Source organism: Garra rufa, chromosome 20 (genome assembly GCF_049309525.1).
Source record: "Garra rufa chromosome 20, GarRuf1.0, whole genome shotgun sequence".
Taxonomy (NCBI): Eukaryota; Metazoa; Chordata; class Actinopteri; order Cypriniformes; family Cyprinidae; genus Garra; species Garra rufa.
Genome location: NC_133380.1, coordinates 2,023,784 through 2,040,407, shown reverse-complemented (window position 1 = coordinate 2,040,407; position 16,624 = coordinate 2,023,784). Strand labels below are relative to the sequence as shown.

The 16,624-nt window shown below is 28.6% G+C and overlaps 1 protein-coding gene across 1 annotated transcript in view; it reads left to right on the top strand.

The window, feature by feature from the left end:
- The first annotated feature begins 1,603 nt into the window (after nt 1–1,603).
- LOC141294278 (ATP-dependent 6-phosphofructokinase, liver type-like) overlaps nt 1,604–16,624 on the top strand; it is a 29,865-nt gene continuing 14,844 nt past the window's right edge. Inside the window, exons 1-6 of the mRNA XM_073826353.1 lie at nt 1,604–1,685; nt 8,175–8,248; nt 8,328–8,405; nt 11,500–11,689; nt 13,728–13,893; nt 15,833–15,897. Of these exons, the coding sequence (XP_073682454.1) occupies nt 1,604–1,685; nt 8,175–8,248; nt 8,328–8,405; nt 11,500–11,689; nt 13,728–13,893; nt 15,833–15,897 (655 nt within the window). The remainder of the gene's footprint in view (nt 1,686–8,174; nt 8,249–8,327; nt 8,406–11,499; nt 11,690–13,727; nt 13,894–15,832; nt 15,898–16,624) is intronic.

Below are 16,624 nucleotides of genomic sequence, written 5' to 3'. Positions count from 1 at the left end.
TGTATCTCGGCCAAATATTGTCCTATCCTAACAAACCATATATCAATAGAAAGCTTATTTACTGAGCTTTCATATTATATATACATCTCAGTTTTGTAAAATTTAACCTTATGACTGGTTTTTTGGTCCAGGGTCACATATTTTCATCATGCAGACACTGTCAAAGTGGCAAAAACGGCATGCCCTTTCATACATAAGATTATTATTTATCATATAGTATAGGATTATTTTGATTTGCCATATCCATATGTGTATTTATTTGACCTGTGTCATGTTTAAATGGTAGTCAGAGCACATTAGTACAGACACTGTATGCAGAGCGGTAAAGAAAGTGTGCCTTGCTCTAATGCTCTTTCGGAGAATACTGAGCACAAACCCATTGCATATGAAGCTGATTACTGTATGGAATGGAAGGATGGCAGATGAAAAGGTAGTTTTTTTTTTTTGTTTTTTATATATAATTTTTTTTCTATAAATGCACAAAAGCAACTTTTATTCTTTTTCATGTTGGATTTTAATATTCTTCCAATACTTCCATCTCCTCTTCATCTGTTCTTCATCATTTTGCGAGCCTTCATGCTGTTGGCTGAGTAGGAGTCAAATGTTCATTTCATTACTCTAATTAAGAAACGCAACCGTTTGTATTAGAGAACATTTCATTATGTGAAAGAGCATTATGTGGAAAAAGCTCCTGCAAAGTGAAATTAGACACAGAATTATATTTTTACATGACATATTTTAATGTCAAATATTTGTAAAATCACGTAGCCTACACTCATGAACCCTTTATGCTTAAAGCTTTACCTGGCAGAATTATGTTTACTTCCATGTTTAGCTGTTTTCTTCTTCTTCTTCTTATTTTTTATTTTATTTTATTTTTTATGTCATACCATGAAAATGAATAGTTCAGTAACTAACCGTTCTGCCAGTTTTTACCTTTGATATTCTAATTATTAATCATTAAATAATTATATTCTTAATAATTATTCAGAATTAAAGTTAAGCATCGTCTTGAAGTATGCAGAGGTCTTTTTGGCGGGAGCTGTTGCCATGGTGAATCATAATTTGGGAGCTCCATTGATCAGGGCTTTTCATTGTCGTGGTGCAACCTACTCAGAGTGGACTGAACTAACTCAGTTCAGCTGTTCTGAAACCAAAAACTCAGTGTTTCCCATCTCAGAGTAAGTCAATTCAGAGTTGGTTGAACCTCCTTATTGAAACAGATGTGCTCAGCTCTTTATCTCAGTGTCTGGACGCTGTTATTGTAGATTAGAGGTTCGTCACAAACGCAGTTTACCATAAACGTATTTCCCCACTCTTAACTCCTTCGCTTTTTTAATTTAAACCATTAACTATTATGTTATTAAAAAACACCCAGAAAAGTGTCTCTCGAAGCGCTTTTATTCTCCGCGGATCAGTCCAGTCATCTCGCAGGAACGCGCAAAGTAAACAGTAGGCGGAGCTGGACGCGCGTACGTGCGCGCGCCGCCGACACAGTTCGTGCTCTGCGTGAGGCGAATGTAAGCAGCTTTCACGGGAATCAGTGCGCAGGAAACCGCTGTATTTTCCGGCGTTAAAGGGCTGATATCTGCGATCTTCCATCATGCATGTGGACTTTGAGAAGCTGCGGATGAGCGGCGCGGGAAAAGCCATCGCGGTTCTGACGAGCGGCGGAGACGCGCAGGGTAAAACATGACTATAAAGAGCGAATAAAGTAAATAAAGCGAGCGAATGGAGGCTCACGCAGACTCTGACAGCAACAGCTGACTGCGACTGTTGCTCAACCTATACATTTTAGCCAGCAGTCGCTTTAAACGAGTCTTGGATGCACAAATTCAGTCATTTTCGAATATATGATGCCCATAATGCTGTATAAATAGGGATCTTATGTCTGACTACCTGTTGTAGAGGAATGCGCTCATGCAAACACTGACATGCATTCCCAGCGAACAAAAATATTTTCCAACAACGTTTTGTAAACATATTTACTAAACGTTATTTCTTAAACGTTACAAATTGGTTATGTGAACGTTCGGGAAACATTCCATTCTATCATTTCGAAAACGTAAGAACGTTACATATGTTCTCTCAACGTTTGAATGACCATTTGTTTATATTTAAATAACGTTTTCCTGGGGGGTGTTCCATAAAACAAGTTTACCAAATAAGTCAGGCTTATTTCAGTTAGTCTGACTTATTTTGAGCCAAATCAAGTGACAATAAGTCAGACTAACTAAAATAAACCTGGCTTATTTGGTAAACTTGTTTTATGGAACACCCCCCTCAGGTTATGCAAATGTTCAATGTTTGGAAAAGTTATGAGAATGTTACATTTGAATGTTCTCTCAGTGTTTACCTTAAATCAACAATTTTTACAATTAACTAGGGTTCGTACAAGGTGCTTGAAGTACTTTAATTTGACTTTTTGAAATGTAAACCCTGGGAAACCCTTGAAAATAACAACATTCCTTGAGGGGTATTTGAAATAAGTGTTTAATTTGATTAAATAAGTGTTTAATTTTTTAACGCAAAAAAAAAAAACATGACACTTTTTCACTTATTTCAGTTAATGTCATAAACTAGCGAGCTAAGACAGTGGTAGTACTGACAGTGTCGTGTAATCATGGCTGAAGATGCGAAAATAGGAACAGATGAACCGAATCAATTGAGTGAGTCATTTACGCTGGAACCGCTCTGATTGATTCAAACTCGTGACTTTGATCATTTATTTAAAGCGATTCACTAGCAAAATACAGATCAAATTAAAAGAGACATTCATTTTTGAATTTCGATATCACTTGTAATGATTTTAAAAAGCATGTAGTGATGGGTAAAACAAAGCTTTTCAGAATTCAGAATCATTTAAACCATTGCATCGCAAAATTATTCACCGTTTCGAAGCGCTCCAATCGGATCGCATGTCATGAATCATTTGATTTAGATAGGCACTTTACAAATCATCTGATGCAGATCGGGACTTCAAATTGCATATTCCAAATCATTTGATTTTGATCTGAATTTCGCAGATTATTTGATTCAGATCGGGAATTTGCAGAATTAAGAATCATCTGATTCAGGGACTTTAAAACTCGAATAATTTGATTTCGTTCAGAACTTTGAGAATCGCGAATCATTTGATTCAGATTGGGACTTCAAAACGCATATTGCAAATTATTTGATTTCGATTGGAACATCACAAATCATTTGATTCAGAACGTGATTTTGAGAATCAAGAATAATCTGATTCAGGGACTTTAAATCTCGAATAATTTGATTTCGTTCAGAACTTTGTGAATCGCGAATCATTTGATTCAGATCGGGACTTCATATCACCCGCATATTGAGAATCATTTGATTTTGATCTGAATTTCGCAAATCGTTTGATTCAGATCGGAACTTTGTGAATTAAGAATCATCTGATTCAGGGACTTTAAATCGCGTATCACAAATAATTCGATTTTAATCTGAACTTTGCGAATCACGAATCATTTGATTCAGATCGGGACTTCTTGTTGCGTATTGCGAATCATTTGATTCAGATTGGAACATCGCAAATCATTTGATTCAGATCGTGATTTTGAGAATCAAGAATCATCTGATTCAGGGACTTTAAATCGCGAATAATTTGATTTAGTTCAGAACTTTGAGAATCGCGAATCATTTGATTCAGATTGGGACTTCAAAACGCATATTGCAAATTATTTGATTTCGATTGGAACATCACAAATCATTTGATTCAGAACGTGATTTTGAGAATCAAGAATAATCTGATTCAGGGACTTTAAATCTCGAATAATTTGATTTCGTTCAGAACTTTGTGAATCGCGAATCATTTGATTCAGATCGGGACTTCATATCGCCCGCATATTGAGAATCATTTGATTTTGATCTGAATTTCGCAAATCGTTTGATTCAGATCGGAACTTTGCGAATTAAGAATCATCTGATTCAGGGACTTTAAATCGCGTATCGCAAATAATTCGATTTTAATCTGAACTTTGCGAATCACGAATCATTTGATTCAGATCGGGACTTCTTGTTGCGTATTGCGAATCATTTGATTCAGATTGGAACATCGCAAATCATTTGATTCAGATCGGGACTTCAAATCATTTATCGCAAATCATTCAATTTCTATCTGAACTTTGCGAATCGCGAAACATCTAATTTCGATTAGTACTTCAAATCACGTATCGCAAAATCATTTGATTTCGATTTGAACTTCGCGAATCATCTGATTCAGATTGGGACTTCAAATCACGTATTGCGAATCATTTTATTTAGATTGGGTCTTCAGAGCGTGTTCTCGAATAATTTGATTCAAATTAAGACTTCAAATCACATGTTGGGAATCATTTGATTCAGAGCGGATTTGCTAACGAAGATTGCGGATTGGGACTTCAGAGCAGGTTTGCAAATCATTTGATTTAGATTGAGACGTTAATTCGGAGTGCGTATTGCAAATCATCTGATATACTTCAGAACGGGTACGTAATTAATTTTGCGGATTGAATGATTCAAATTAAATTATTTGCGAATAATGTAGATACGCGATTTGAACTCTTAATCTATATCAAATGGTTCACAAAACGCAAAGTTCCGCCCTTGGTCAAATGATTTAATCTGAATGATAATTCAGATCAGGACTTCAGAGTGTGGATCGGGAGTCATTTGATTCAGATTGAGACTACGAGTGTGCATGGTGAATCATTTGATTCAGATCAGGATTTCGGAGTGATTTCGTGAATCTTTTTTTTCCCCTGATTTCTTTTTTCTTAAACAATAGAAAACGTCAAACCATTAAGGCAGTACAGTTATAAAAACATAACAGAAAAAAGAGAAGAAAGTATACATAAATACAAATACAAAGTGCAAGTGTAGTATACTTTAGTAGTGATGCTTTGCATGTGCTTCGCTTTATTTTGGCAAATCCTTATTAGTATATTTTTATTTATCTGTTTATCTTTTTTAGAATTTGAAAGATAAGACATTGTTTGATAAGTGAGATCTCTGAGGTGCTTGAAAAATCAAAAAGAATTGCTTGAAAAGTCCTGGAATTTCATTTTACAGTGAACCCCGATTTGAATTACATTAACAAAATTGCGTATATCAAATATTAATAGTGTCATAAGAACATTCCATAAATATTAATTTAAGAACGTTTTGTCTTAACATTTGCATAACATTTAAAAAACATTGTGTAATGTTCCTGCTCAGGGTATGTGGTGTGATTTCCTGATTTCCTTTGCTCTTTCTGATGTGTCTGTCAGTGTTGTTTTCGTCGACGATGACGAAATCATTTCGTTGACGCCACTTTTTTCATGACGATAACGAGACGATGACGAGATAAAAATGGCTCGTTGATGACTAAAACATGACGAGACATGTGTGAGTTTTCGTTGACGAGACGAGAATAGACGAAAATGTTAGTGGGTGGTCCAGCAGACGTTTAAAATGCATGACATTTCTGCTTATTGTGCATGCCAATCAAAACCTAAAACGTATCTGCCGCTATGGCAAGCCGTTTTAGCATTAAATACTCTTTGCCATACTAGTATGGCAAGCCGTTTTAGCATTCCATCCTTGTTTGTCTTTTATGTTTTAAAACATTCCTTCATTATTGTAATTATTGGTGAAAATAGTCGATCCGGAAGCTCACATTGTGTTGAACTATAGATCTGCTATTTTCAGAACTTATAAGTGACACTACCCAACAGCAAAATACTTACTGACCTACATTAATTTGTTAAAAGACTACTTTTTCCCCTTTTTTGACTAAAACTAGACTAAAACCTTTTTGACTTTTCGTCGACTAAAACTAGACTAAAACCTTTTTGACTTTTCGTCGACTAAAACTAGACTAAAACCTTTTTAACTTTTCGTCGACTAAAACTAGACTAAAACCTTTTTGACTTTTCGTCGACTAAAACTAGACTAAAACCTTTTTGACTTTTCGTCGACTAAAACTAGACTAAAACCTTTTTGACTTTTCGTCGACTAAAACTAGACTAAAACCTTTTTGACTTTTCGTCGAGTAAAAAAACTAGACTAAAACCTTTTTGACTTTTCGTCGAGTAAAAAAACTAGACTAAAACCTTTTTGACTTTTCGTCGAGTAAAAAAACTAGACTAAAACCTTTTTGACTTTTCGTCGACTAAAACTAGACTAAAACCTTTTTGACTTTTCGTCGACTAAAACTAGACTAAAACCTTTTTGACTTTTTGTCGACTAAAACTAGACTAAAACCTTTTTGACTTTTTGTCGACTAAAACTAGACTAAAACCTTTTTGACTTTTCGTCGACTAAAACTAGACTAAAACCTTTTTGACTTTTCGTCGACTAAAACTAGACTAAAACCTTTTTGACTTTTCGTCGACTAAAACTAGACTAAAACCTTTTTGACTTTTCGTCGACTAAAACTAGACTAAAACCTTTTTGACTTTTTGTCGACTAAAACTAGACTAAAACCTTTTTGACTTTTCGTCGACTAAAACTAGACTAAAACCTTTTTGACTTTTCGTTGACTAAAACTAGACTAAAACCTTTTTGACTTTTGTCGACTAAAACTAGACTAAAACCTTTTTGACTTTTCGTCGACTAAAACTAGACTAAAACCTTTTTGCCTTTTGTCGACTAAAACTAGACTAAAACCTTTTTGCCTTTTGTCGACTAAAACTAGACTAAAACCTTTTTGACTTTTCGTCGACTAAAACTAGACTAAAACCTTTTTGACTTTTCGTCGACTAAAACTAGACTAAAACCTTTTTGACTTTTCGTCGACTAAAACTAGACTAAAACCTTTTTGACTTTTCGTCGACTAAAACTAGACTAAAACCTTTTTGACTTTTCGTCGACTAAAACTAGACTAAAACCTTTTTGACTTTTCGTCGACTAAAACTAGACTAAAACCTTTTTGACTTTTCGTCGACTAAAACTAGACTAAAACCTTTTTGACTTTTCGTTGACTAAAACTAGACTAAAACCTTTTTGACTTTTGTCGACTAAAACTAGACTAAAACCTTTTTGACTTTTCGTCGACTAAAACTAGACTAAAACCTTTTTGACTTTTCGTTGACTAAAACTAGACTAAAACCTTTTTGACTTTTCGTCGACTAAAACTAGACTAAAACCTTTTTGACTTTTCGTTGACTAAAACTAGACTAAAACCTTTTTGCCTTTTGTCGACTAAAACTAGACTAAAACCTTTTTGACTTTTCGTCGACTAAAACTAGACTAAAACCTTTTTGACTTTTCGTCGACTAAAACTAGACTAAAACCTTTTTGACTTTTCGTCGACTAAAACTAGACTAAAACCTTTTTGACTTTTCGTCGACTAAAACTAGACTAAAACCTTTTTGACTTTTCGTCGACTAAAACTAGACTAAAACCTTTTTGACTTTTCGTCGACTAAAACTAGACTAAAACCTTTTTGACTTTTCGTCGACTAAAACTAGACTAAAACCTTTTTGACTTTTCGTCGACTAAAACTAGACTAAAACCTTTTTGACTTTTCGTCGACTAAAACTAGACTAAAACCTTTTTAACTTTTCGTCGACTAAAACTAGACTAAAAGCTTTTTGACTTTTCGTCGACTAAAACTAGACTAAAACCTTTTTGACTTTTCGTCGACTAAAACTAGACTAAAACCTTTTTGACTTTTCGTCGACTAAAACTAGACTAAAACCTTTTTGACTTTTCGTCGACTAAAACTAGACTAAAACCTTTTTGACTTTTCGTCGACTAAAACTAGACTAAAACCTTTTTGACTTTTCGTCGACTAAAACTAGACTAAAACTAATAAGCATTTTAGTCCAAAGACTAAGACTAAATCTAAGATGGTTGTCAAAAACAACACTGGTGTCTGTGTCAGAGAGTGAGTATCTGGGGCATGAGTAATGCATGTTTGTCTGTTATGTAAGCTGTCATGACCCCTATCTAGTGTGCATGCACATCTCGTGCTTCAGTAATTCTGTTATTTGCTCTTGAATTGTTTCCAGATTAAACTTGCATTGCATGTTGTGTCACAATATTGCATCACGGACAATTTGTCGATGCATTTCTCTTTAGCTGCTGCATTAAACACAAATAAACTGACATGATCTTGCTTTTAGATGCTCTTTTGTGGCTCTTGTAGAGCAGCGTGAAATGCATGATAACGTGTGTGATTTCTGCAGGTATGAACGCGGCCGTTCGCGCTGTAACACGCATGGGCATTTATGTGGGCGCTAAAGTCTACCTGATTTACGAGGTGAGAGATGAACTGATGCTCCAGATGATCCTCAGAGTCACAGAGCGCTGCTGTTGTACTGATGCTTGTGTTTCTGTAGGGTTATCAAGGCCTGGTGGATGGAGGAGATCATATCAAACTCGCCAACTGGCAGAGCGTCACCAACATCATTCAGCTGGTCAGTCTTCAACTGTTTTAATGTTTTAATGCATGTTTGCTTGATAGCAAGAGTAAATCTCATGAAACATCATTCACAAAAAATCAATGTAGAATTCCTTGAGGAATTGATTGGATGGAGAAAAGTAGTTCTTTAATACTGTAATGAATTCAGATGGTAGAAAATATAAATAGAGATATATATAGAGAGAGAGAGATATGGAGCAAGTTTTGATACTTTAATTAAAGATTATGAAGACAAATTCATTACTTCTTTATATTCATCATATTCATTGCTTATTTAGTTTTAAATAAAGGTTCTGTTGTTTTTTTTTGTATCAAAGTTCTATTTTATATAAATATTTTATTTATTTATTTTATATAAATGTTGATTTAAAATATATTTTTTATTTATTTAATATTTATTTATTTATTATTTTAAACATTTATTTGTAAAAGCATGCACGTATTAATTGAGGACAATGTAGATTTATTTCTGTGGCTGTGGAAACCCTGAAAAGTAAAGAAATGTGTATATATATAAAAAAATTATTAATATAGTATTATTCTAGTTAAAGGCAAATTTATTTTATATAATTGTTCTGTTTATTTTTGTATCAGTTTTATTTTACATAAATGTTTTATGTATTTATTTTATGTAAATGTATTTACTTTGTAGAAATTATTTTGTTTTATAGAAATGTTATGTATTTATTTATTGATTTATTTATTATAAATGTTGTATTTATTTTTACTAATAAAATTATTTATTTATTTTGTTTTAATTTTAGTTGAAGTTTCAATAATTTTGTTGTGTTTTTTGTCTTTTTTCATTTAATGTTTTATTTATTTTATAGAAGTGTATTTATTTTATAGAAATGTTTTTATTTATTCTTTTCTCAAATATTTTTTCGTAATAGCATGCACAAATTAATTTAGCACAATGTAGGTGGCTGTGGAAATAAAATCATTTATTTATTTATTTAATATTTATTTATTTATTATTTTCTCAAAAATAATAAATAGTATTATTCTAGTTGAAGTGGAATTTATTTATTTACTTGTTTATTTTATGTAATTGCTCCTTTTATTTTTGTATCAGTTTTATTATACATAAATGTTTTATTTATTTATTTGATATAAATGTATTTATTTGATAGGAATTATTTTATTTTATATAAATGTATAACTAGAGATATGGAGCAAGTTTTAATAAACATTATTAATTATTTATTTACTTATTTATTTTATAGAAATGTTCTATTTATTTTAGTATCAAAGTTTTATTTTATAGAAATGTTTTATTTATTTTATATAAATGTTGTATTTATTTTTACTAATAAAATTATTTATTTATTTTGTTTTAATTTTAGTTGAAGTTTTAATAATTTTGTTGTGTTTTTTGTCTTTTTTCATTTAATGTTTTATTTATTTTATAGAAATGTATTTATTTTATAGAAATTTTTTTATTTTTTATTTTCCCAAATATTTTTTGTAATAGCATGCACAAATTAATTTAGCACAATGTAGGTGGCTGTGGAAACCCAGAAAAATAAAATCATTTATTTGTTTATTTATTTATTTAATATTTATTTATTATTTTCTCAAAAATAATAAATAGTATTATTCTAGTTGAAGTGGAATTTATTTATTTACTTGTTTATTTTATGTAACTGCTCCTTTTATTTTTGTATCAGTTTTATTATACGTAAATGTTTTATTTATTTATTTGATATAAATGTATTTATTTGATAGGAATTATTTTATTTTATATAAATGTATAACTAGAGATATGGAGCAAGTTTTAATAAACATTATTAATTATTTATTTACTTATTTATTTTATAGAAATGTTCTATTTATTTTAGTATCAAAGTTTTATTTTATAGAAATGTTGTATTTATTTTTACTAATAAAATTATTTATTTATTTTGTTTTAATTTTAGTTGAAGTTTTAATAATTTTGTTGTGTTTTTTGTCTTTTTTTCATTTAATGTTTTATTTATTTTATAGAAATGTATTTATTTTATAGAAATGTTTTTATTTATTCTTTTCCCAAATATTTTTTTGTAATAGCATGCACAAATTAATTTAGCACAATGTAGGTGGCTGTGGAAACCCAGAAAAATAAAATCATTTATTTATTTATTTAATATTTATTTATTTATTTATTATTTTCTCAAAAATAATAAATAGTATTATTCTAGTTAAAGTGGAATTAATTAATTTACTTATTTATTTTATGTAATTGCTCCTTTTATTTTTGTATCAGTTTTATTATACATAAATGTTTTATTTATTTATTTGATATAAATGTATTTATTTGATAGGAATTATTTTATTTTATATAAATGTATAACTAGAGATATGGAGCAAGTTTTAATAAACATTATTAATTATTTATTTACTTATTTATTTTTATAGAAATGTTCTATTTATTTTTGTATCAAAGTTTTATTTTATATAAATGTATTTATTTTACAGATTATTTTAAATAAAATTATTTATTTAATATTGGTTTATTTGTTTATTATTTTTCCAAATATGTTTTTGTAATAGCATACACATATTAATAGAGCACAATGCAGATTTATTTCTGTGGCTGTGGAAACCCTGAAAAATAAAGAAATATATGTATAAAAAAGTAATGGAAATAAATACATCTGTCATATATTTTCGATATTTTCATATTTACAATTATAAATTAATTGGAAAAGTCAAATCCAGGTGCATGTATCGAACATGTAATTGATTTTAACGGCTCCAAATGTCGGTTTCTGCTGTTTGTAATGGAGTTGTCAGTGTTTATTCAAGAAACTGAGATATAAATAACATCCTCCTCATCTGTGTCTTCCTGCACGTTTTGACAGACAGCAGCAGGAAACAGGATTTCGATTAAAGCAGCAGATTAAATCTGAGATTAGCAGCAACCCTCAGCAATGTTTATGTCATACACACTATATACTCTATTATTTGGTTAAAAACGTGCATTATGCCTTTCAAACAGCAGCTTCTTCTAATGCTGTGCAGATGTTGCATGTTTGAGTGGCATCCAGTGCTTTATCTGAGCTCCTGTAAATCTTGTTGTAATGCTGATGTGTTGTGATTGCGTTCAGGGCGGCACCATCATCGGCAGCGCCCGCTGTAAAGCGTTCACCACACGCGAGGGCCGTCTGTCGGCGGCGTTTCACCTGGTCCAGCGCGGCATCACCAACCTGTGTGTTTGCGGCGGAGACGGCAGTCTGACCGGAGCAAACATCTTCCGCAGCGAGTGGAGCGACCTACTCTCTGAACTTGTGCGACAAGGTACACACAGACTGTTATTTCACCATTAATATAGAATTAATATTGATTTTTTATTTTATGTTTAGTTTACGTTTTAATTTTTTTTTTTTTTCACATTCACTATTTTTTTATACTTCATTTTAGTTCAGTTATTTATTTTTAGTATTTTTGTTGTTTTCATATTTTGTTTTTATTTGTGTTTTTAAGATCTGTTTTTATCTTTTATTCCAGTTCCGTTATTTTCAGTTGTAAAAAAAAAAAAAAATTTCAGTGTTTAAATAAATTAGTGTTTTTTTTTTTACTAATTCAGTTAGAATTTTAGTTCATTATTTTAGTTTTAGTAATTCTGTTTATATATATGTTTTTTTATTATTTATGTTGTAGTTCAGCTGTTTTTATTTGTTTTTGGGGTTTTTTCAGTTCAATTATTTCTAGTTGTGTTTTTGTCATTTTTATTTTAGTATTACATCAGTTATTTCCATAATTTGTAATTTGGGAATAATTTTTTGGAATTTATTTTTTATTAATTAATGTTTGTTTTTCTTTTTTTTATTATTAATTCAGTTTTAATTTCAGTTCATTATTTCAGTTTTAGTAATTCTCAGTTATTCCCAGTTGTGTTTTTGTCATTTTTATTCATTTTTGTTTTTTTAAAAAAAGAATTAGATTGATATTTTTTTGGTCATTTAATATTATTATTATTATTATTTTAATTTTTCAAATTAAACTAATTGTTGCCCAAAATGTTACTCTTCATACTTCATTTAATTTGAGTTAACATAAATGTTTTTAATAGTTTTATTTTTTGTCATTTTTATTTATTGTTTAAAAAAAAAATTAGTAATTATTAATTTTTTTTTTCAGTATTTGGATTTATTTATTTTTGTCATTTTTTGTTTATTATTTAATTTTTTTTAATTAATTTTCCCAATTTAACTAGATGTTGCCACAAAATGTTACATTTCATACTTCATGAATTCTGAAAAGTAACATTGTGGCAACGTTTAGTTCAATTAAAAAAATTAAATAATAAACAAAAAAAAGGACCAAAAAAAAAAAAAAAATCCAATACTGAAAAATATAAAAATGAAACTAAAATAAAAATGTATAAATATATAAAAAATTTAACATTTAAAAAACTATAAAAAAAAAAAAAAAAACATTTGTTACCTCAAATTAAATAAAGTATGAAAAGTAACATTTTGGGCAACATTTAGTTTAATTTGAAAAATTAATTTAAAAATCTAATACTGAAAAATAATTGAATGAAACGAAATGAAATAAAAAATGTAAAAAAGATTGTTGTTTTTAAAATGTCTTTTTTATTTTAATTTTTTTTATTCATTTCTATTTTAGTTTCATTTACATTTTTGTTCAGTATTTGATTTATTTATTTTTTGTCTATTTTTGTTTAAATTTAAACTGTTTAAATTTGGTATTGGATTTTATTTTTTTATTTTTTTTGTTTATTTTATTTTTTTAATTAATTTTCCAAATTTCCATGTTACATCTCATACTTTTTATTTTTTTTGTAATTTTTATTTATTGTTTTTTTTTAAATGTCTTTTTAAAATGTATTATTATTTTTTTATTTAATTTTGTTTCATTTAAAAAAATTTTAGTATTAAATTTTTTAATAATTTTTTCAAATTAAACTAAATGTTTCCACAAAAATGTTACTTTTCATACTTCATTTTAATTTGAGTTAACATAAATGTTTTTAATATATATTTATTTTTTAAATTTAGTTAATGATAACACTTAATTTGTAAGAGACAGCTGCAGGTTTTCAGTGCAGCAGCAGAACCTGAAACCTCATTTTGAACTCTTTCTCTCTGCTTTCTGTGTCACTAAGTTACGCTCCACTTGTTTCAGCACAGCAGCATCAAAAGCGTTTCTGTTGGCTCTCCATTAGAAGCTGCCAAGAGCTTCCTGTGTCCCTCATCACTGCAGCAACAGAACGAACAGACGCTCAAATGCTGCATTCGGATAAAAAAACACCTCAAAGCATTCTTGTTTGGAGCAGGAGTTGATGTGGAGCGTTGTTTGTGTGTTTCAGGCCGGATCACGGACTCTCTGGCGCAGCAGTACACGCATCTGAACATCGTGGGTCTGGTGGGATCCATCGATAATGATTTCTGTGGAACCGACATGACGATCGGAGCCGATTCTGCTCTGCATCGAATCATGGAAGTCATTGATGCAATCACCACCACGGCACAAAGGTTAAACGCACACACCGTCAAAAATTAACTCTTACTGAGAAACCAATGTGAGTTACGGCAGCATCACATGATCAAATCAGAAAAAAACATGTCAGCAATGTCAGATCTGTGCCTCAAAATGACCTCAGTGGAACATTTACTTTCACATTTTTTGACATATGTGACCCTGGACCACAAAACCAGTCATAAGCAGCATGGCTGTATTTGTAACAATAGCCAACAATACATTGCATGGGATAAAATGATTGATTTTTCATCTATGCCAAAAATCATTAGGATATTAAATAGAGATTGTAAGACATTTTGTAAATTTCCTACTGTTAATATATCAAAACTTAATTTTTGATTAGTAATATGCATTGCTAAGAACTTCATTTCAACAACTTTAAAGGTGATTTTCTCAATATTTAGATTTTTTGCACCTTCAGATTGGAGATTTTCAAATAGTTGTATCTCAGCCAAATATTGTCCCATTATAACATTCCACATTCAATGGAAAGCTTATTTAGCTTTATAGTTAATATATTATTATTTTAAATGTGCGTGTGGTTACTTTTATTATTTTTACTTTAGTTGCAATTTAGTTGTTTCCTGTTTGAGCAATTTTGTTGTTGTTTTTTTAATTAGTATTTTTTTTTAAATACATCTATTAATTAGTTTTTAAATTTTTATTTTTATTTGTTTTATTTTTTTTAATTAGTTTTTTTAAATACATCTATTAATTAGTTTTTAAATTTTTATTTTTATTTGTTTTATTTTTTTAATTAGTTTTTTTAAATACATCTATTAATTAGTTTTTCAATTTTTATTTTAATTTGTTTTATTTTTTTAATTAGTTTTTTTTAAAATACATCTATTAATTAGTTTTTAATTTTTTTTTAATTTGTTTTATTTTTTTAATTAGTTTTTTTAAATACATCTATTAATTAGTTTTTAAATTTTTATTTTTATTTGTTTTATTTTTTTAATTAGTTTTTTTAAATACATCTATTAATTAGTTTTTAAATTTTTATTTTTATTTGTTTTATTTTTTTAATTAGTTTTTTTAAATACATCTATTAATTAGTTTTTAAATTTTTATTTGAATTTGTTTTATTTTTTAAATTAGTTTTTTTTAAATACATCTATTAATTAGTTTTTTAATTTTAATTTGTTTTAATTTTTTAATTAGTTTTTTTTCTTTTTTCTTTTTTCTTTTTATTTCAGTTCCAGTTACATTTTTCCCAGTATCTGATTGATTGATTGATCTAATTCTGAATATTCCTAATATTAAATAACCAACAATAATTCTTATTACCAAATAAAAATATTACAATTATTTAAAAGTAGTTCGTGTTTATCAGTGTGGTTTGAAAAAATAGAAAATGCTACTACTGCTACTACTACTAATAATTGTTATTATTATAATGATAAATATTATTTTATTTATTTTTATTTTTTGCTTTAAATTTTTCCGCATTTTTTCAATTTAAAATTACCATTCAGTGAGATTTTTAAGAAATTAACACTTTTATTCATAATTTTATTCAGTCAGTGAAGACATTTAGAATGTTTTAAATGATTTCTGTTTCAAATAAATGCTGTTTTTTAACTTTCTATTCAGCTGTGAATCCTGAAAAATAAAACGTATCACAATTTTCACAAACATATAGTGCAGCAGAACTGTTTTCAGCGTTGATAATAATCGGAAATGTTTCTTGAGCAGCAAATCAGCAAATTAGAATGATTTCTGAAGGATCATGTGACACTGAAGACTGCAGTAATGATGCTGAAAAATCAGCTTTGATCACAGAAATAAATTACAGTTTAAAAGATATTCACCATAGAAAACATTTATTTTAAATTAAAATATTTTTTCACAATTTTTACAGTATTTTTGATTAAATAAATGCATTTTTAGGGAGCAGAATTGACTCACTCGTGTGTTTGTTGTTTTTAGTCATCAGAGGACGTTTGTGCTGGAGGTGATGGGACGCCACTGTGGGTACGTCATGTTACTTTTTAGTATTTTTGTTGTTTTCATATTTTATTTTTATTTGTGTTTTTAAGATCTGTTTTTATCTTTTATTCCAGTTCCGTTATTTTCAGTTGTAAAAAAAATATATATTTCAGTGTTTAAATAAATTAGTGTTTAATGTTTTTTTTTTACTAATTCAGTTAGAATTTTAGTTCATTATTTTAGTTTTAGTAATTCTGTTTATATATATTTTTTTTATTATTTATGTTGTAGTTCAGCTGTTTTTATTTGTTTTGTTTTTTTTGTTTTTTTTCAGTTCAATTATTTCTAGTTGTGTTTTGTCATTTTTATTTTAGTTTTACATCAGTTATTTCCATAATTTGTAATTTGGGAATGATTCCAGATTTTTTGGAATTTATTTTTTATTAATTCATGTTTGTTTTTCTTTTTTTATTATTAATTCTGTTTTAATTTCAGTTCATTATTTCAGTTTTAGTAATTCTGTTATTCCCAGTTGTGTTTTTGTCATTTTTATTCATTTTTGTTTTTTAAAAAAATAATTAGATTGATATTTTTTTGGTCATTTTTTTGTTTAATATATATATATATATTTTTATAAATTTTTCAAATTAAACTAATTGTTGCCCAAAATGTTACTCTTCATATTTCATTTAATTTGAGTTAACATAAATGTTTTTAATAGTTTTATTTTTTGTCATTTTATTATTATTTTTTTTAAATAATTATTTATTTATTTTTGACATTTTTTTGTTT